The sequence below is a fragment of the Lagopus leucura genome, unplaced genomic scaffold, assembly GCF_019238085.1.
Source record: "Lagopus leucura isolate 7727_CA_CO unplaced genomic scaffold, USGS_WTPT01 Super-Scaffold_100015, whole genome shotgun sequence".
In the NCBI taxonomy this organism is placed as follows: Eukaryota; Metazoa; Chordata; class Aves; order Galliformes; family Phasianidae; genus Lagopus; species Lagopus leucura.
In genome coordinates, this window is record NW_024962269.1 from 4,331,079 (window position 1) to 4,353,556 (window position 22,478).

At 38.2% G+C, this 22,478-nt stretch overlaps 1 protein-coding gene across 2 annotated transcripts in view; it reads right to left on the reverse strand.

Moving 5' to 3' along the window:
* The window catches only part of LIPC (lipase C, hepatic type), a 39,261-nt gene extending 33,750 nt beyond the window's left edge, over positions 1 to 5,511 (reverse strand). Inside the window, exons 1-2 of one of the 2 annotated variants that reach the window (XM_042875698.1) lie at positions 5,437 to 5,511; positions 5,109 to 5,234 (exon numbers count right to left, since the gene is read on the reverse strand). In XM_042875698.1, the coding sequence (XP_042731632.1) occupies positions 5,109 to 5,190 (82 nt within the window). In that variant the 5' untranslated portion in view covers positions 5,191 to 5,234; positions 5,437 to 5,511. Of the gene's footprint in view, positions 1 to 5,108; positions 5,235 to 5,436 lie in introns of those variants that run through there. The other variant, XM_042875699.1, reaches the window with a different exon arrangement.
* Between the last annotated feature and the right edge of the window lie 16,967 nt (positions 5,512 to 22,478).

The window sequence follows — 22,478 nt, forward strand, 5'->3', positions numbered from 1 at the left end:
GTACTATTTTTCAAACAGGATCAGTTTCCAAGCTGTTTTGCGACAAGCAAAGTGACTTGTGAATTAATTGCCACCAGAGAATGAAGCAAGGGTTGTTTAAGTGGTTAATGTCACTAAATGTATCATTAATTACAACCTTTCCCTTTTACTTCAAAAGATTTTGAAGACTCACCTGTCATCTCAGAAGACAGATTAAATTTAAAAATAAAAAAACCAAAACCAACACAATCAGGTGTCGGAGGCCTTGGGTTTCTTTAAAGGTGGATGGACATGGAATGCCAGCCCTGCTCCTTTATTAAAATAAGTATTTGATTAGGTTTTTGCGTTTGTTAGCTTCTTAACCTGCCATAACTTGTGCTCTTAGATGCATTTTGGCTTTTATTGTTGAAGGGCATTCCAAAAATCAGTGAAAGAATATTTATGTTTGTCTGCTTCAGCTAGTCGATCTAACTTGCTCAGGTGCACAGTTCTGGACTGAGTGAGCAGCTACCTGCACAGTTTGAGAAAAGATATTGGTTTACTGCATTTTCCATTTCCCTGCACCATCCATGAGCGTAAGACGTACAATCAGCTTTTCAAAACGTGATTTTTTTATTTTTTCTAGAATGACAGAATGGTTTGGGTTGGAAGGTATTTAAGATCACCTAGTTCCAACCCCCTGCTATTGGCAGGAACACCTCCCTCTAGCCCAGGATGCTCACATCCCCACCCAGCCTGGCCTTTAATGCTTCCAGGGAGGGGGCATCCATAACCTCGCTGGGCAACTTGTTCCATTGTCTCATTGGAAGAGGCTACTGAGTGCAAACGTGGTAATTTTTTTTCTTTGCTTGAATCAAAAGCATCAATTTTACGTAGAAAGAATTGTAATTCACATTTGGCCTGTTGCCGAAGCAGGAAAATTTATCACCCGTTCTTGGCATGTGCAGATAGATGTCCCCTTCTGTCTCTTTCATGAGTTATTACATATGCTGCCAGGAAATCTTAATCATGCTTCTTGGAAGCAGCTGCTGGTCTGTCCACCTGCTGCCAAGCTATCCTATTGTATGAGTATGACTTAGCTTCAGTGAAAAGTCTCCTAACTCTAGCTAGCATATAGGAAAAAGGTCACTGTGCTAAGGCCACCCCAGGGACCATACGGTCTTATGAACTACATCATCAGGATTGTAGCACTGCTCCAATGCAACCCTGTTGCTAACACCAAACCTCCACACATATTAGGCATAACTGTGTTTTCAAAATGAAGTTGTGTAACGTGGGCTGTACAACAAAATAAGAAAACAAAAGTATTTTCTTTAAGAATGAATGAACCTGACCAAGTTGAGTTTGAACTTGTAGTTGCAAGACATGCTAGCCAAGGAGTTTAAATCAGAGAAAGAGATCACTGTGCCATTCTGTCTGAGGTAAGGAATAGAGTTTGCTTTCAGTCTGTGCTGGCAAATTATAACTCTCAAACTAGAAGACTGGATCACTTGTATCCTCTGAGTTTGTTGGCTTTAGTCTCCGTTCTGCTGTCAGCTAGCATTAGATAACACAGTACCCAAATCACATAGAATGAGTGGAAAGTTAGGGCGCAGGTCATTATTACAGTGAATACACTTCAGGGAAAATTATTTAATCTTTAGTATTTATTGTGAACTCTTAAGAACTCTAAGCTGGTGGAAGTGATGTTCGCCTTCAGTGTTAAAGGTCATCATATCATCTTAGCAGACTTGATTTCTTTCTGCAATTTAAACAGCTTTTAAATATCCTGTAAGGATCTTATATTGCTAGTATTTTTTCAGCTTCATGTAGGAACAATTATCTTGGTACTTGTTCAGAATACTCCATGTACAGTGCATTTTACTAAGGAGTTCTACATAGGCTTTGGAGAATTTGATGTTCCTAACAAATCTCTTATGTCTCTAGCTATAATATGATTGGAGAATAACAAAAAAATAACAATTTAAGTTCCAGCATAATCTATTTCCATGGTGTATTTTATAATCCTAAAGGTGTTACACTCACTTTTGGGCACAAAAATCCAGCTAAACAGCCAGCTGTGACTCCCTCACATCAAAAGCATGGACTTTGTATGCATTTCTGTCAGCTACTGAGTTCCTCTGATCTGCACAATGCGGTGGCATATTAAAATATGTTCCCATGTAGCGTAATGCAATGGAAAGCACAACAAGGACAGGAGAGCAGCAAGATCCCAGGCCACAGGAAGTGAGGATTTGCTCAAACACAACAGCAGTGGGCACATAAATAGAAGAATGTGCTTATCTTCAGAAGGCCCTAGGCATGCAGGGATCCCCATAGGGGTGCCCCTGCCACCACTGCCAACCCTTAAATTAGGTCTGGGGAGGGGCTAATCCTGGCTTCACTCCTTCCAGTCACTCAGTGTGTTGCATTGCACACTCCTGAACTCCCCTGGGTTGGCCTTGCCTTCCCACCAGGTTCTCAATCACTGGTTCAAGCCACGACTTAGCATTTCCACCACACCTAGCGATGGAATTTTATTTTTCGTGGAGAAGAATCAAAGCAAATGAGAGCTTATGTTAAAATACTTTTTCCATATTATTTCCATTCCATTTCTAAAAGAAAAAATTAGCTTCAGGAATGTTTTGGTTTTTTTTTTTTTTGTTTGTTTGTTTTTGAGGTGCTTATTTCTAGTCTTTTTGTGGGATGCTGTATTTAGATAATGAACATTTGCAAAAAAAAAAAAAAAAAAAAAAAAAAGCAACATTTTTTTCCAGCTATGTAAATATACAAGAGAACACTGGCATTTCAGAAGCACTCTGTGGCTTTTTAATAGCTTCTATGTGTGTTTTAAATATGTAATGCAGTCCATCTTATTCTACGGAACTGTAAATTAAGAACCTGTAATATAGATATAAACATAAATTATTTAATTTGAAGAAAAAGTTTTGCATATACCTAGCTATAGTAAATGTAATTTATTTTACCATGCAGATGAATAGATCACTACAGAAAAGAATTGAAGCAGAGTTTATTTGCTGAGTGCATACAACTGAGTGCAAACAACTGAGGGGGGCGTACAGACTGATTACTCTTTTAGTGGATGGTTCTCTTATAGGCAATTGTTTATACTAAAATTACATGCCAGTCACAGCTTTCAGAAGGCCTTGTGTTTCCATAATGTCTGTTTATTGCTGTAGTTTCTGCTAAGGCAGGAACAAGCAAGCTTCAGAATATTTAGGTGCAATATGTACCATGCTTACTGGAAGCTGTTTTTACTTAAAAGGCCGCTCACAGAAGGTTAAAATCCACACTGCCCTTCCTTAGTGAAGTTTAATGCTTTGCTACTGTTCTGTTGTGGCTCACATATCTACCTCACTGAGATTGGTGCTAGGTGGAACTGCTTTGATCATAGAACTATCTGAGCTATACAGACAGATCATCTGCAGCAATGGGGCAGAGCTCTGTGAGATCATCTATACCAGCTCCTGCACAATGCCAGTGTAGCTGTTGGACTGGGTAAGGGACAAATGGCTTTAATGTAAACATATTGCTGGAATTAGTTGTACTGATTTAAGACTTAAAGGAGATGAAAGTCTCACTTCAACATCATGGAATTACCAGGGCCTTTAAACTTCTGACTATCTGCAGCAGAGCTACTTAGGCTCTGTAAGAACATATTCCAGACATTTTCTTTCCAAAATTTTCCCAATGTAGCTGAGTTGCTTCTTAAGTCACAGACTTTGTTTCAACACACTATTGTTTAGGTGACTCTACTAGTGCTAAGATGATGTGCGAGCAGTCTTTTGCAGCCCACAAGCAAGAGTTGAAACTACAGCAGCAGTGAGCAAACAAGCACACTGAGATGGCAGTACTAGGTCATGAGGGGAAAGGGAGACAGAGAGAGTGAAGTGGCTGACCTTGCTGTAAGAGTGCCACAGACTGTGAGGTAGTAGAGTGAGAGCTGGCATGAGATGAGAGCTGTGACTAATGCTCTGATGGTTGGTTCTCTTAAACATACAGAACCTGATGAAGATTTCTGACTATCTTGCTAAGATTTAGCAGCTTACACAGAGGTGTGCAGGCCTTGCTGCCATGGGGAGCCAAGTTATGACATTGTTTGAAATGTATAGTTCTCATTGTGTTTTAGATCAAGATTTCATATTCCTCAAGATGAAACCCCAAGTGAAGTTTAGTGTGCAGAATCAAAGAAAAGCGGTCTGTGCCAATTACATACAGGCATTTTTATAGCTAATTGCTTTTATGACTGTTAACAGGAATTAACATAAATGCGAAATGCAGTTTCTAAAATAAGTGACGCTTCTGTAAATGAGCTAATCTTGTTTTACTTCCAGCTGAGGAAAAAGTTACGTTTAACCCCTCCAGTATTAGAAATGAAGTCAGATAAGGAGGAAAACCAACAGTTGCAACATACAGCTTAGCAATGAGGGCAGCAATGAAACTGTCTTTGTCAGGCACAACAGAGAGGTTTAAGAAACAGTTGTGATGCATTGTCCTAGCGCAGCAATCTTCTCGTGGGTACTGACTTAATGTGTACTATCACAGGCACAGAAAATGTAAAAAACAAAACAAAAAAAAAAGAACAAAAAAAAACCCAACCATGTAAATGATAAAGATCCTATAAAGATCTTCCACGGTACTACAGTATTTCTCTCACCAAATAAACATAGCACAGATACCTCCCTTTCACTCAAGGATTGTTGCTCGCTTGAAGTGAAAGACAGTTCAGAAATTAAAAGCTTCAACACTCAGACAGCTAGAGATTTTTATTCATAGTAAGAGACTGAATGGAATGCTTCCACACCAAGAGGACTGCGACCAGCTCAGTGTATAGTTTCAAACTAATGCATTTTTAATATAGCCTTCAGCAGAAGTTTTGTTAAAGGTCAATCTACCTGAAGTCTATATTGGAATGTATAGATTTCAATTGAGAAAGTTTTGTTTTCATTACAAGCAACTATATTTTCCAATAATCAGAGACAGCTATATATGTATATATGTATTAAGGGAACACTCTCAAACAAACAAAAAAAGCATACGAACTTGTTGATTTCTGGGTATTCAATGCTATTACATTTCATAACAAACATTTCAAATAAAGTAGATCATTATGTTGGAAGGAATATTACCTTTTTTCTTTCCTCCATGTGTATTTGTTGGGATGATAATCCAAGAAATCAACAAAATAGAGAGAAGTTGCAAACTTTTCATTTCTTCTTTGTCTGAATGAGAGCTGGGTAATTGACTGCTAAAATCTGCCAATAGATGAGAAAAAGGACAGAACTATCAATGCTTTGTGAGAATTCCATTGCCTATTAATCTTTAACCCTGAAATCTCCCGTGCAGTGGCCCACTTCTTCATTTTTTGGAAAAGAAAACAATTCGCCTATTTCCTGCCTTTTCCTTTTTATTTTGTGCCACTTGTGGCAGCAGTAATTTGGAATTGGATCCTCTTACCTGCTCAACAGTACTCAGCTCTGAACGCAGTGGACTCGAGGGTGTTTGTGCTCTGAAATACTGCTAAAGGCCATGGGTAGCTAACTCAAATTTGGTTGGTCAACAGCACAGCCTGAATACATTGCGAAATAACTGTGAGAGCTGAAGGTTAATCTAAACATTTCATTAATGTAGACAAATCTTGGTATGAGAAACATCTAAAACTCTAAATGTAATAAACTCTTATATGATAAACTGATAAAGTTGCTCTTGCAAAATTGCTAAATATTTCCTTTCAAATTTAGTGGACACACTTTTATCACAAAAAAATCGTTAGTGAAGTACAATTATTAACATCTCTCTCCACTGACAACTAGCTAATCATAATGAAATGTATGCAATAATTAGAGAAGTAATTTCAGAAAAGGGATTCTTACGAATACAATGTATTTTATACTGGAAATGGATGCAGAATTTTAATTAAGGTGAGGTGTGTAAATGCTGTAGTGAACTGATGTGAACTGCAAGTTGTGACAAGACAAAAATGTCTCTCAAGTAGTTAGCATACGTTGCCATGGAGTGGATTCCAATGAGCAGGACAAAATGCTCCTCTGAGGGCCTGGTCATCATCAGTCTGGAGCATCATCATTTTCCCACACTGATCATTGTTCCTGAGACTTACCCTAACTCATTTCAAACAACCTATTTGGCAATTATTATGTAGTTGTGGCAGTACAGGCATCAGCATTGGCTGAAAATCAACATGCACTTTCACTATGTTCCATTACCATCATATATGGGTTAATATTGCCAACTTCTACTGTTACCTGCATACCTGAGCTAGTATATAACCAGCCAGATAGGTTCCTACCGTACTTCACTTATGTTCTTTTACAACATTGTGCAGTTCTCCTTTGAAAGAGGCCTCTGACACAGTAAATTTTCTTCTACGTTCTTGAATGATTTAAGTGAAAAATGTTGTCATCTAAATAGTCCTACAGAATCAAAACTTTTTTCAGAACTTTCTATTCTTCTAACAGATGACAATGTGTGCAGGTGGAACAAACTCCTTCAGATCTGAGTTTGAGGGGGAAAGGGAAGAGATGCTCTAGATGGCATTAGGGAACCTTCAGCAAGAATTCAGGCTGTGGTGGTGGATAGGAAATGCTGTGTTTCAGCAGAGTTAGCACTTGTGGAAATTGGTGGTATGGTTTAGCACAGACTTGCAGCAATCACTAATAATCAATGAAGTAGAGACTTTGTAAGGGAGATAGAATTTAAGTTTTTCTGCAGAAAGGAACTGCTCAGGAACAGTGTGGTAGATACGTTAGGTACCAAACAAACTGTTGGATGTTTATGAGATTGCCTGGACTGTAGGGATCCATCTTTGGGTTTACTTATCAATAGACAATGCTGGGAAACCAAAATGGCGGTACAAACATCTTTGGAAGGATTTGACTCAATGATCTGATGGTTGGGCTTGATGAGCTCAATGTTTTTTTCCAACCTAGATTATTCTATGATTGCTTAAATTGGTAAGAGGAAAAATGAAATGTGGAGGAGACAAAAGGAGGAGGTACCCAGAACCTGGCTTTTTCCTTGCAATGCTTCATTTGGCAATTCTACATCAATCATTGCTAGCATTAATTTATCTTGTAGCATTGTTGACAGAACATCAGCAGTAATGGTGACAGAGTTAAGCAGTGTTATGGGAATAATTATCCAGTATTCGAAGGAGAATATCCACAGTGTATATTCAAGATGAGTTTACGTAGCGCAAAATTGCATGCTATGGCACATTAGTCCACAGAGAGCAGATGTGTTTGTATTCTGGAGGAAGGAGCTGCTCACAGTACCCTCTCTAATGCTGACACACTATTCATTGTTGTACTGTGCTTATTTTTCCTGGATCTGATTTATATGATTTACGTGAATAGTTCCAATTACCTTTTTATCTCTTTATAAAGAAAAGAATGCATCTTCTGCAATGCAGTGCTCATTAGAAATCTCCTGATAAATAATTTTTCTATGAATCCAAATAAATTGTAAATTGTAATCTTTGCAGTCTTCAACATGATTATCTGGTCACTTATGGAAGTCACCAACTTTAGATGAGCCACTATCTCCTCTTGGTTAATGATAATATTTGTATAGAATATAAGAAATTCCACGAATATATAACCTAAATTGTTTCAAGAATTAGTTCCTTCTATAGCAAGTGTAACGGGAAAGAACCTTTGATGCATTATAATAGAAAAAATGGAGATAGGTACTTAAAAGGACTATAGAACAGCCGCTCACAGTTACTTGCTGCATGTTCCATCACACACTTAAATGGCTTTGCCACTGGAACCTGTGTGAGATGCTATAAGTAAGTGCTACAAAACTACCAAGGAAAACCATTCCAGAGAAAAAAAGAGGATGTTCTAGTTATTCATAGTAGACCACTGGTGAATCAGAGAATGGTATCTGAGTTAAACAGGGTACTACTGGGACACCTTAGTTGACTTCTTGTCTGTCCGGAAGGATGACCTGTGAGACTGCTCTGCATTCAGTCTCACTGGTAACACCAGTAAAGGCCAAGATCTCCAAAAGCTGTGCACAACACAGGTTCTAGTAAGACAGAGAATGGAAATTTCAAGGACTATAGAGAAAGATGGAAAAGTGATGTAAGAAAATGATATCCAGAGCATACAAGTTATATTGTATGCTGATGTGACTTTCTAGAGTGAAGGGAATATTTATTTTTTAGCATGGCTATGTTTGTTACTGCTGCAGTGTGTAAGGAAAGTGGCATCGCCTGGTATTTGTAAAATGTTTTTATCTTAAAAATTACCCAAAATTAAGTTCCAGAATATAAGTTTTGAATATGTTAACCATAAAATGTAAACAACCCATTTAAGAAAAATTGTTATTCTCCTTCCAAATCAGTGAATCTGACATTTTTCCCCATAACACCCAGAATTTGCACATTACTTCATTTGCCACAGTGCTATCACTCATGTCTACTCTGGTGTTCTGGATTTTTTTTTTAATCCCAAACGCAAAAGGTGATAATCCAGATTGTTCTTTTTGATCCATTATTTATATGAAACAGACAGAACACCTACTCTGTGTTGCATGGAGGCTAATGTTTGCCTACCTTACACGAAATAGAATCTTTTCTTAAACAAGCAGCTTCCAAAAATAATATTCAAGCTTGTATTACTGTGTTTATATCTGGTTTACGTGTATATTGTAAAAAGGCTTGATAACCTTTTCTTATCTGCTAGAGATACTGCTTGTACAACATATACCCAGGAGGTATGCTCTTAATCAGAATTGCCATCTGCTTCTTGGCTAATGTTCCAATTATAATTAGACATCTTGCACTTATTCACATCTATAATAAAATTTATGGTTTCACTATTGAAAAGCAGCACGTGACTAATGGTGTGTTTTACCATGCAAGCTTTTTCTGAAATACATCTTCTTAATCAACTTAAATAAAGGGACATAGAACAGAAATCTGTCACATAATCTTCTTTTTTTTTTTTTCCCCCTGAGACCAAACTGTTCATCAAGATTGCTTTCAATCACCTGAAGACCAATAACACTGTAGTACAAGATGTTCTTTCAGGTTTAGAAGAGATTTTATGGACTAGAACTTTAGCTGGCATAAATTGGCTCCTGTGAAGCTATAACAATTTTCACCAGCTGAGGACCCACTCTGTGTTCCTATAATTATCCACTGACATCTGAAAAAAGATTTATATGAATGGTTATACTAATATGTCTGAGATTATAGAGCAAGAAGATTATGTGGTTGAATTTTTAATGCAACTTTTGAATTCAGAATTTATTATGCTAGTTTCATCGTTCCTAAGATTTTTTAATATCAAATAACTCTGAAGAGATATTTTCAGATGGACCTCTATGTGTATTCATGGCCTATATCAAACATACAACAGCTGTTCAGGAGCCTGGAACTTGCCAGCACTACTGAGTGATCAGACTTTTCAGTAATACATTTATAAATGACTGGTTAGCATACTTTGCTTTCTCGTATGAAAGAAGACCACTCTTCTTCTTAAGTGTAGTCTTGTGAAACATGAGTTTCTTTTACAAGGTGAATGCCTTACTCAGTAGCCTCTGGTAAAGTAGCCTTCTTCCCAGGACTCATCTCTGAGAATACTGTCTGACTTTCCCTTTGTATGCGCAGCTGGGACTAACAATTACGTTCTTGCACTTTTCAGTTTCCTTGAAGTTTAACACATTCTGCAGAAATGTAATTTTTAATAAATTAAAAAGTATGCTTCACTGAATACCTTGTATTAGCTGTAAACAAAGAAGAGAACCAAGATACAAATGCCAAACATAAAGAGAATTGTGCAGTAAATGGGTCATCTGCTCCTGCTATCGACTAAAGAAAAGAAGCATTTTGTTTCCTTCCATGTTAGTGTAGTGCTTTTTGTAACAATACATGGCTTGTTATGTTGCTTTAAAGAAATGCTATTCTTTAGCTTATGTGTCAGCCTCAGGGTACTCTGTTCACTTGGAGCATGTCACCAAAAGCTTCACAAATCAGCAAAGCACAGATCAGTTGAACCAAGTAAAAGGGCACAGCAAATCCCAGTAAATCTGCCCACGCCTTTGCACTGTGTGAGGAATATTCTGTGCCTGCATGCTCCTCCTGCCTTAAAGAAGGTAAGGAGCCTGACTGCTCCCTGACTTTTTTTTACAGCAAGTTCTGCTGTGTATTGTGCTACATTTCTGCATGATTGTGTACTACTAGAAACTGTCATACAGCCAAGCTGCAAATTTCCTCCACCTTCATTCTATCTTACTTGGTTTTCAGCATTGTCTGCGCTCTATCTCAGGGATGATTATGTGGCCTGTAAAATTTTATATTGAATTTATCATTGTTAAAGCAAAAATTTTATATAACTGTGATTTCTGACTTCCATATATGATTCAGTGCTGCAATTTCAACACTGTAATGAGTCGATGTGGTTTTGGTAACCCCTGCTAGGGATACTCCTTTTTATGGCAGAGTGCTCTATGTCTATGCTACCCAGTGCAGAGACCAGACACTTCACTGGAACGTGTGTGAAACAGCTACACACTTGCAACAAATCTTGTTGGAAGACTCAAACCCAGTTTGTTCTTTTTCCCCTGGGCATTGAGCTTTATGGTTTTAAGCAAAACCAACACAAGTGCAATAATGCTGTTTGAAACTGCATTGCTTGTTCACCTCCCTCACACCAAACAGAAACACATCTGAAAGAGATGAATGCATGGCAAGAACAGCAGTGCTCTTTCCCTTCCCTTTCTAGTACTGTGCTTGGAGGGAGAGTTTTTGATAGCAGATAGAAAGCAGTTCAGAAATTGATTGATGGCTCTTATGAATAAAGAGGACAACCAGAACAAGACAACTAGGGCTTATTGTGGGCAACATATTTGAAGAGGATACACTTGAAAGCACTTAAAAGGCAGAGTACAATGCCAAAGCAAAAGAACTTGAAAGACATAAAATATTAATATGCTGATTGATGATGGCTCTTAGTTACAAGAGCAAAACCTACATCCCTGTGAAATTGGTGCCACTGAAATTGAGCCTTTATGAAAAGGGAAGAACAAACAGACAGCAAAGGTGAAAGAAGAATAACTGGAATAAAATATACAGAGTAGAAATGAACAAAGAAATCTGAATAATGAAACAAATTTCCCTTTGAGTAAAAGGGAAAATAATGAGCAAAAAGACCTGTTATCTGAACAGGTACAAATTTTCATAGCACAGGCAGACTAAACAGTAGAAAAAAACATTTCCAGGCAGTCATTTCTCCTGTATCCACCAACTGTGTGATTTTCAATGCCTGTCTCTGTAACAAGTGCTTCTGACCACCAAAGCCACGGCAGCTCCACGGACATTACTAAAAGTTGAAGAACAACAAGAAAAAAAGGAGAATGGGTGAAAAGGGGCTTTCCTTGAGATTACTTTCATCATCTTCTCTCACTCCAATGAGACTTCTCTATCTGCACCCTAGTGTCTCCTTGCTCTAACTGAGCAGTTAGCATCACTTTGTCTTTTTATTAACAAGTGTGAAGAATGGGGAGGGAAACTGTTTGAGGTGGTTAGTTATGGTCCTCAAATGCTTAGTTTGTTCCAAGGCCAATCAGCAACTCAGTCTTCTAGCTGAAGTCAAATGCTGGATTAATAAAGTCTTAGATTGGGAGCATTCTGGCAGTTCTATATTTCTACAATATTTGAGAAGATTAAAGGGCAGAAAATTGGCTTACTTAAGGGATGAAGGAGCCTTAAATAGTCTGAGCATTAGTTAGGATAAACATATATTTAAAACCTTCTCAGAACTTTCTGAATTTCTGGTCTCGAAAACTACTTGAAAAATTTTCAGAAACTTATCCTTTCCAAAACTTCTGAAGCTGGACAGAAGAATGGAGCAATAAAACAATGTTGGAAGTATTTAACCTTTTTGAACCTTAACATTTCGGCTCAATTTCATGTTTGGTTCAGCATGTATTTCTGAATCAGTCTGACCAGCTTTAATTGATTTAGGACAAGCAATGTGATCTGTTCAATAGGACTTACACCACTAGGTTGTAATCACTCTTCTGCTTTTTTTTTTCTCCTCTTGGTAATTTTGTAGACGTAACAAGGAATATAAAGTTTAACTGTGGTTTCTCAGTATGCTTACTGCGGAGGTAATGGAAGATATGGCCCATGGTATGGCTTTTAAAATGGTTACTTTGCAAGTTTTTCTGGAAAAGACTCAAAATTATGCTTACTTCTTTTGCTAGCAGAAGTATATAATAAATATTACTGTTGTCTTACCTCTAAACATAGGGCTACAAGGCTGGCGTGGAATCATTTTTTATCCCAAGTGACCAGAAGTCTTCTGCAAATCAACACCATTAAAGAACATGACTCTCGAGATCGTAGCTCATGATGAGCAGAGCATTATCTGCAGATGATCTTTCAGATGCACGTGGGAGACTTTAGGAAAAATTTTGCCAGCTATAAGCTATAGATCACTGGTAATACTCTCACACTGATAATCTCAGACTCTTTCATGAACACTAAATTTATTTAAAATGGAAATATCTATATACTCCTTAACCACTTGAAGTACAAGTTGACTTCTTAAAGTGAGAAGACCAAGTATACATCTAGATAGGAATGACTAGCTATATTTTGCATGGCTGGCTGAGTAATCAGTGTAGTCAGTATGTAAGAGCAAACAAAATGTCAAAAATGAAGATTAAGTAAAATGAAGGAGGGTGGCCTGTTGGTTTATTCCCACATATGTTTTGTCAGGATAATCCCAGCACAGTTTACAAGAAAACAGCTCAAAAACCAGATCTTACCTAACAAAGGAAAGGACAATGCACAGAAAATATTTGCCTCATTTTTCTTGGCCGGGCAGAAGGTAGGTGGTGCTTACTTGGAGAGTGGTGGCAGACATTTGAGTCACTTTGAATGATGCAGTACAGCAGATCTTTTAATGAGTTGATTTTTCCTCGAGGCAGCTATTCCTTTTTGAAGATGTCTTCCTGTATGTTGTGATACATAAAAATCAGAGCCCAGTGATCTCTCATTTCACTGGCAACTGTAGGCTGGAGATCAGCTTGCTCAAGAGACCAATTCAAGTGATAGGGAAGTTTAGTCATGGTGCTACTGGATGGTAAAAGAATTGCTGTCTGTTTTCACAGAAATACACATGAATGCAGCCTACTAGAAAGAACTGACATTCTTGTGTCTTCTGAAACTGCACATCTTTGACTTCTGGATTAAACATAGGATATTTGATTAAATGAATTGGCATTCTAAAGTCTATACTTGCTGAAGCACAGCAACAGATCAGTGTTTGACTTGAAGTGACTGTGACTATGAATTCAAACAAGTTTTGATAGTATTCTGTGGATGGTGCAAAACTGAAATGGAAAATAGGAAGAGCTATTAAACACTGAATTTAGCACAGATGTTTCCTGTTACAACAGATCAGTAAGATACCATTATTCGGGGGGCCTTTAGCACCCAATCTCCACCTACAGTACTAATTTTTAGGATTTTGGAATAGGACAAAAAGGCAGATGTATAATTAAAAAGAAGCCCCACCAGGGTGTTTTCTTTATCTCCACTTTCTATTTTTCTATGCTCTTTGATTTGCATGTGGAAATATTTTATGGGGGTCAACATGGATATGACGAAGCCAGTTCTCCATCTGGGAGATGTTGCAGCCAAGTGCATGGCAAACAAGCCTTGAGCATATGCTACATATATAAGTGCTAATGGAGAAAGGCTGATGATGTCAGTTGCATAACAATAATACTCTTTGCCAAATGACCAGTCTGTGCTTTTGTTCAGCAAACTGCTGAGAAGTGCTTTTTCTGTAAAGAGGAAGCTGAGCAAAGGGCTGAAGGCAAACTGTGCTGAGTGATTGTGTGATTGCTGTAGGAATAACATCGATCTATAAACTAGGTAGTTGCCATGGACTCATATAAAGTGGTGGAAAAGCTCATCTTCCAGTAGCTTAGTTGGGAGTTAAAAGAGAAAAGAGCAAGCATAACAATGGCTCTGTCCATAACATGCATTGTAAATGTACAGAATTTACTGTGTAAACCAACTTCTCAGTGATCTTTCAGGAATATTTATTTAGAGTTAAATTTCAGCCTTCCATTCTTGCACATACAAGATATACATTTAGGCACTGGGCATACGACTTTAAAGGCTTAGAGATATGAGTATCACATTTTTATTTCTGTTTTCTCTGTACCATAATGTATGTTTGTGCCAGAAAAAAAATTCTGTTTTCGGAAGTCCATAATGCCTTCTGAGACTAAACAATATCCAGTATAAAATTAAAATAGAATCATAGAATGGCCTGGGTTGAAAAGGACCATAATAGTCATCTAGTTTCAACCCCCTTGCTATGTGCAGGGTCACCAACCAGCAGACCAGGCTGCCCAGAGCCACATCCAGCCTGGCCTTGAATGCCTCCAGGGATGGGGCATCCACAGCCTCCTGTTCCAGTGCCTCACCACCCTCTGTGGGAAAAACTTCCTCCTAAAGTCTTTTATGGATTTGACTCATCCAAATACTTTATTATGCAGCTATTTTTAGAAATTTTAATTAAATCATTTCCTTAAGAGTAGGCAAATGCTTAAAAAGTGCTGGTTTATGATTTCTAAGTGAAGGTCCATTTATGAGTTGCAGATTCTGCTGTCATGTACCCTAGTGTAGTTCAGAGTTGTTTTATTGTGCTAGATGGACTTGTATTCACAATGCTCACAGCAGAGGTTGTTGCAGATTTTGACCTAATATGAGAGGATCCCCTTTGTCTCTCATTGGCAGGCACTTTGCACAATGTTGTCATGATGCTGTTGTGGCTAGTAAAGGACAGATTTTCCTAGCATGGAGTGATTCTGTGCTGCTGCACAATCACTGGTCCAAGGGATTGTAACATTCTGCTATTGTAGCCTGCTTGTAAATAGCAAAAGGAAAGATGAGTCTAATCTATTTTCTAGACATGTGGTTTAAGGTTTGATTCAGGCCAGCTACAGAAGATCAAGGACTGATGCTGTGCATTTTTAAAAAATATTTATTAGCCATATCATGGTAGTGGGTAGCGTAGCTTCTACCTGTTCTTATTTCCTTTTTTTCTGTTTCTGCTACAGTTTGCTATTGAAAACCATTTCTCTCTTTCGTTATTCATCTTCATCTGTTGTTGTATCCCTTCTTTTTTACTTCCTCCTTGGCATTGGTGAGACACAATGCAAGCTCTCCTGAGTACAAGGTTTTCTAGCCACTTATTGTAGCATTGTTTACAAGTTAAAAGGAATACACTTGAAAATATTGTAAGATGTCCTGTGAAGCATCAGGCAAAGCTGGCAAATAGTATGCCCAAGGCAGGTGTGTCTAATGCCACCATGAGTATTGCTTACAGACTGCAAAGAGAAAAAGGAAAGGAGAAGTGATCTTTTGGTTTCTCAAGCTGTTTTTTTCTGAACTGTTCTGCTGCCTGTTGAGCCTTGTCTTCAAACTGTTCCACAACATTCAGCTTAAAAACATAAACATTAACATGGTATCTTCTGTTTAAAATATGATGCTAGGAACTAGGAGTCCTGGTTCCTTTCTGTCTCACAGTTTTCTTTTAGCTCACAGATAATCAACTTCCTATTTCATTCAGATGTCCCATTGCAAAGGAGAGTTAATAGTATTTATTTTTCTAGAGTGTGCTGAAACTGAATGAATTCTCTGTAAATAGGAATGTATTTTCTGGAGAAAAGGTGCTCTGTAAGTCAAAGTAATAGTTCTGTGTCTAATTGAATACTTCAATCTAACAGATGGGAACAAGGCTTAAGAAAAGCATTTAACATTTTTCCCTTGCATATTTCTGCTATTTTTGTATCTCAGAACTCACTTTGAAATGAATGCCTGTTAAACGTACATAAATGTTAACAGAATACATTTTCCCACACACAGTTATATATTCCCACATCAAAAACTTTGAAGTTAGTGGTTTTAGACCACACACATTACCAGGGCAGACTATAAACGCAGAGTGGCAAGCAGCCATGCCATGCTCTGTTTGGCTGTAGTTCATGTTTGCTCTTTGCAGTGAGTGGGGCATTGCTTTTTCCTACCACCTATGTACACCTATTGGCATCTTGCACATTCAACCAGCCAGATATTTTCCTTCTGGTGAAAACAGTTGTTGACTTTCTTTTGCAGCCTTCTGGGCTCATCAACTTTCTGTGGGTTTTGTGTAAACACTGTTGACTGTGAAGGGTGAGGTCTGCTGTTGCTCCATTCAGAGGAGAAAGACACCCGCAGTGTGCCCTTCACCTGCTGCAGCAGATAACTTGGAGCTGTTTGATGTTACAACTAATGCCAAACCTAAGTTACTTTCCATAGGCTTCCTGCACCTGCTCTGATTCCTGAGTTTACTTGCGTTCATGTCTCTGCTCTTGTCTTTATTGCAGTGGCAATCTATTTTGTTGTTGTTTTTTGATGGATTGATTGTTTTTTGAACAGCTTCTTTCTGGGAAGCAGAATGGTTGTCTTTCTTGATACCTTAAGAAGTAACATTCACTGAATAATTTGAGGGTGGATAGCATAAATGTCGATCTGGTGAATTATCAAGCTGACCAATTGGTTTATGGTAATCAGAATAGTAAGTAATCAGAGTAAGCAGTCTGAAATACATTTAATTTCAAGAAAAAGAACAGACCCATGTGCAAAGCCCAGATTAGCCACCACTGGCCTACACTGCCCTTCCACCACTTTTGAGAGCAGCACAGAACTAAGCATCTTTTCTTCCCAATATTTTACTAACTTAGCTTAACCTGAGCCCTGCTTGCTATGACTTCCTTTCTTCTCTCTGTTCTATATATTAATTTTGAATTTATCTGGAAAAATACATAATAATTTCATTTGGCATCTTGTACCAAAATTTCCTGCGGAGAAAGAGCTCAGACTATTGGATAGAAACCTTTCTTCTCACACTGCCTCACATATGGTCCAATCTGCTCTGCATTTTATGCCTGACAGGTAGTTAGTCTGGCAATACAAGAGTACATATTTAAAAATACAAGTTCTGGATCAGCCTCAGGTAAGCACCTCAGCTATCACAGAGTTATAGAATCTCGAGGTTTGAAAAGACTTCTAACGTGGCCTAGTCCAACCATCCACATAACACCCATATTGCCTGCTAAACCATGCCTCTAGGTACTACAGCTACCCTTTAAACACCTGAAGGGACAATGACTCCACTACCTGGAGAATACTGCAGGAAACATTGTCAAAGGCTTTGCTGTAATCTAGGTAGACTATGTCAATAGCCTTTCCTTCATCCATCAAACAGACACCTGGTTATAGAAGGAAATTAGGTTGGGCAGGCAGGACCTACCTTTCATGAAGCCATATTTTCTGAGCCTGATGCCCAGGTTGTCCTGCACCTGCCGTATGATCACACTCAAGATGATCTGTTCCATAACCTTCCTTGGCACTAAGATCAGGCTGATAGGCCTGTAGTTCCTTGGACCTCCCTTACAACTCTTCTTATAGATGAGCATCACATTAGCAAGTCTCCAGTTATCTGAGATCTCTCTGGTTCATCAAGACCACATACAGACGGTGGAAACTGTGTTGGAAATCCCATCCACCAGCTCCCTCAATACTCTCAGGGTTCCCACAAGCCTTAAGGACTTGTGACAGTCCAGGTGGAGTACAAGATCTCTAACAGTTTTCACCTGAATCATGGTGAGTTTATTCTGATCCCCACTCCAGACTTTCAGGTCAGGAGGCTGAGCTACTCTGACTTTTGAAAGCTGATGTAAAAAACACATTGAGAACCTTAGCCTTTTCCTTACTCTCAGTGGTCTATGTTCCCCATTAAAGTTATGTTCTGTAACCTGAAATGGAAGGTATACAACGGCATACAAACCACATTTAAAGAGAATGGTTCTGCTGCTATCACGTATATGTACTTCTGGAGGGAGACCCATGTTTGATATATATTCAAATATACATGAAGTGCTTTTTCAAAATAAGGTAGCTGGGAAGTTTAGCAACAGTAGTACAAATTAAGCAAGCTAGACATATTCTATTCTCAGCATTTCTCCTTTTCCACAGGCTAACCAGAGGAGTACACTTTAGAGAATTTTTGCCTGTGTAGAAATATAAAGGTATGCAAGTGCACCTCATCTTGTGTTAAAGTAAATGACTGCAATCAGATATCCATTGCAGCAGCTGGGGCTCTGTAGCCCTGCCCATGGCTGCAGCTGGAGGGTCCTGCAGAATTAGCTGTGCCTATGCAGGCATGTCTTTGTGAACTAACATCACCACCTGGCTCCAGGGAGGTGTTCCCCCCAAACAGATCAGGTGTTTCAAGACAGGCAACATGGCCATTGAATGTGGGGGAACTTGGGGGGAAATGTTGCTTTCTTCAGTCTATGGATAAGAGCACAGAACAGCATAAAAGAGCTGCAGGATCAGCTATTCATAGAGAATTTTTGTGCGTTTGTGGCTTAGTCTGCTACAAGTGCCAGCCTCAGGTAAGAACTTTATGGATTGGAGGGAAATATACTGAATCTAGTCTGTGAAATTTCTGACAATGTTGTTGCTTGTTGTTTAGCACAGGAAGGCAAATTTGATTGAGTCCTACAGGGTTGGCAGTTTTATGTTGTAAACTGTATTCAGGTTAGCTGAAAAGCTGATTTAAGAGTCTTTTTCACAGTGTCTCTCCAAGGATACAATTTAGAATCTTGCTTTATAGCTTATTATTGGAAAAAAAAACAAAAAACAAAAAACAAACCAACTTCTGGATAAAAGGAGCATTTCTATACTACAGTGTCCAGTACGATAGATTGGACTTACTAGGAATCACCTATGCACATGGAATGATTAACTGACTGTTATTTTGCATGAATCAGGTTGGATAAGCCATTAGGATTTCATGATTTTTGTTAGCGCTGTAAACCAGGGACAAATTTATTTCTTATTTTTCTTTTCAACTTATACTACACTTCTGGATTCAATAAAGAACTCATTTTTCTTTGGAAACGCAGAGGGACTCTTTTCAGGTGTAATATGTTTCAGAAGAGAGATCTCTAAAATCTAGCTGTAACTGAAAATGACTGGTTTGTTGCAAATGCAATGCTTTCAGACCTATGCTAATGGCTTAGGATAACTCACAGAAAAAAGTTGCAAAACTGACTGAGGAAAGCAAGCTCATTCACAGTGGGTCTGAATTTGCTACTAGTAGACTTTCATATCATTTGAAAAGTCAAATGAAAATAATTGCACTAAACAAAAAAACTGAAGAAACCTAGGCTGTGCATTGGGTAAATGCTTTACACTGTATTTTTGTTAAGTCGAACCTCGTATTCTCATTGAACCATCTTCAGTATATTTCCAAAATATCACTGAATTGCATATTTGTCTCGTAACCTCATTATGAAAAGCGCAACAAGAACGCATAACACGTTGTGGTTTCGTGTTACTGGTGCACTACACATTTATATTGCATTATAAATAGTTATTTCATTTTGATATGGGAGGCCTAATAAAAATGCATTCTTGCTTAGTGACAAAAATGGAGAAAAAAACTTCATTTTTAACTAACTTTTTTTCTTATATGGGTACAGGACTATCAGGAAAATTTTTTAGTTAGAAAAAAAAGGTTATGTTTCTAATAATTGTATAGCATTAATTCTGAAAAAAAATTTATATTTTCCACTTTGTTTTCTCTGGATTAATGAAATTACAAAACTTATCAAACTTCAAATATATTGGCTTTTAAAATAATAATTAAAAAAAAGCAAACTGAATTCTACAATTCTACTTCTTGTGTGGATTCTACTTCATTTGTGCATCCAAATGGCAGCAAATTCTTCAGACTGCTTCCTGGTTTTGTTTGCCCATTCTGTATTGTATTTATGAAGAGCTAAGTTAACACACAGACTCAAATGAGTAATTTACTGAAACGTTAAGGCTGAACACTGAGCAGAAGTTTAATGTTGCATTTTCTCACTGTGTTCTGCTGCAAGAACAAGAAATTCAGGAGATCAGGCTGACAATATGATCATATACTAATGTAAATTTTGAGATGTGTATGGAACTTCACCATAATTTTTTTAAGTGGAAAAACAGAAGCCTGTAAAGTTATTAGAGGTGTCCCTAGGAATTCCAGTGAGATGAAATTAATCTTAAAAAATTTCACACTAGCAAGAATCCAGACTGTTTGAAGAAATATTGCAAGTTTATGAATACTCCTTAAATGTTCAGACTAGCATACCCCCAGGTCTGGCTTTCAAGGGTTCCAAGTGTTCCCCCTTTTAATGGAGTTCTAATTTCTTTTCTCTAAAAGTAACTGTATGGTAACTGTTGAGTCACAGCCTGACCCACTGATTGAGCACCTGGGAAAGGACCCGGTCAGTGCTGGGAGCACAGGTGAAGGCAATTCAGCTGTGTGACTGGGAGGGGTGGAGCCTGGCTGCACCTCTCTTAGACCTCTTTTAAGGGCTGATTGCCCCAGGGAGAGGGACTCTGGTTGGAGATCCCTTCCTCAGGGAGTTTTTCCTGCAAGCTGAGGTCTTCAGGCACAGGTGAGCACTTTTCCTTTTCCTGTGTAATGCCTTTCTATCACGCTAGTCCCTTTGCCATTACGGCTCCTGTACCACCATTTGCCGCAATGATCTTCCTGATTGTTACAGTAACCAGTTTCAAAATAAGTGGGGCAGTAAATATGACAATAGGATAATGTCGAGATGAATCATTCTTCAAGGGAGTACTAAAGGTTATGTCTAAACATAAGCCTTTACGTGCAGTTTTGTTTTTGGCTTAAAATTAAGCAGAGTTTGTCCTTCTACAAAAAATGGTGTTGTTTCTAGACATTTTTTTAATTTAGCTTTAGTTCCTTTATACCATTTTTCATTTTTTAAAGGCTTTGTTTTATGCATTGTAATACTTATTCCTTTTAAGAGGAACAAAATACAGAACAAAATTGATTCTTACTCAGTATTACAGGATATATGTATGTCACACTTCAAATTTCAGTTAAAAAGTGTCTAGTCTATATCACCGACAGATCTCTGCTGCTGTTTTCCTTAGAGAGCTATTAGGGTTGATGCAGAGAGTATTGCATACAGCCAGTCTTCATTAGGAATTTTGACAACATAAGGATGGCATGCAGTATTTGATTTGTTTTTTTTTCTTACATTTTAAGCCACACATCCCTCTATTTGACTGATATATTGTCAGGGGTGTGATTACTGGAGCTGTCTGGTTTACATGGAGATAGTTTTATTTTATAAAACAAAGCAAAAGGAATTGCTTTTGGGAGAGTGTGATCCCATTACTTAGAAGAAAAAAAAATACCTACTGTTAAATTAAGCGCTTGCCAAAACAAATACAGCAGAATATGACAACAAAGAATCTTGAGAATAACTTGAAAACAAGGATTTTGACAATGCACCCTCATTCATTCGGTGCCTGTGATTAGTTGACTCAGAGCTGCAGTTTTAGTTTAAGCGCTCAGCTGCATGGTAATGGCAACTAGTGATTGATTATAGGGCCTGGTTACTTTGGTCATGATAACAGCTGACATCATTTAATGTCAGCTGTGTTTTAATGTGCCATCTAAAGAAAGTTTAGTTGTAAAATGACCATGTCTATCAGCATTTCTGTGAGAAAGGGTTTCCCTCCAAGGCTGTTTGGTTTTGCTGGTGCCCATGCTGCTGCTCTTCTCTTAAGAAAGTAGCTTCTGGATTTTACCCAGGCAAAGGGGTTGCAAGGAAGGAAGCCCACTCAAAGTCTGACTTTTAATGAGTTTACCTTGTATCGCAGGGAATGAACTCAACAGGCAGCTGGAGACCAAAAAGGCATCCAGCCAGACATAGCAGTACCTCAGTGCTTACTAGCTCTGGGCTGCTGGCACCTTTTGAGCAGGCTCTGAGGATGCAGATCACAGCACAGGTGATGCCCGACTGTCTAAGCCAGTCAGTTTTGTGGAGCTTCACTTGCCTCCTTTTCAAGCAGCAGCAAACACCATTATGATCCTTTCCTGGAACAGAGAGACTCTCAAGGAAAATAATTATCAGTCCCAGAAGAATGTGAATAAAATTCCTTAAAAAATTTGGGCCGCCAAAGGAGGAACTAGTGCAATATATGTAGTAAATAAATACATTAGAAGTGTATGAGCTGCTGCGGTTAGTAGAGTGCCTTCTGGGAAATAAGTTTCATTTCCTAATTTCTTTGAAGTTCTGTTATACTGTTTGAGTGACAGAAACTTAAATCTATAGGAAATGAAAAATTTCGGAAGGGCGTATTTTCATTTTCCATGGGCAGGCATTCTGGTCACCTGAAGAAATACTCCTCCTGCTCCTCTGGCAATGGCAAATTGGAGGGTCTGTTAAAGATCCCGCTGATGTTATTTCTGGTGAGCAAGTATCAGGGAATTCACATGGTGAACTTTCTTGATTGCTATGGTGCACCAATATTAAGGCAACATAAACATTATATCTTTTAAATTCAACAGTTAACTTTAAACTGAAAAAGTGCC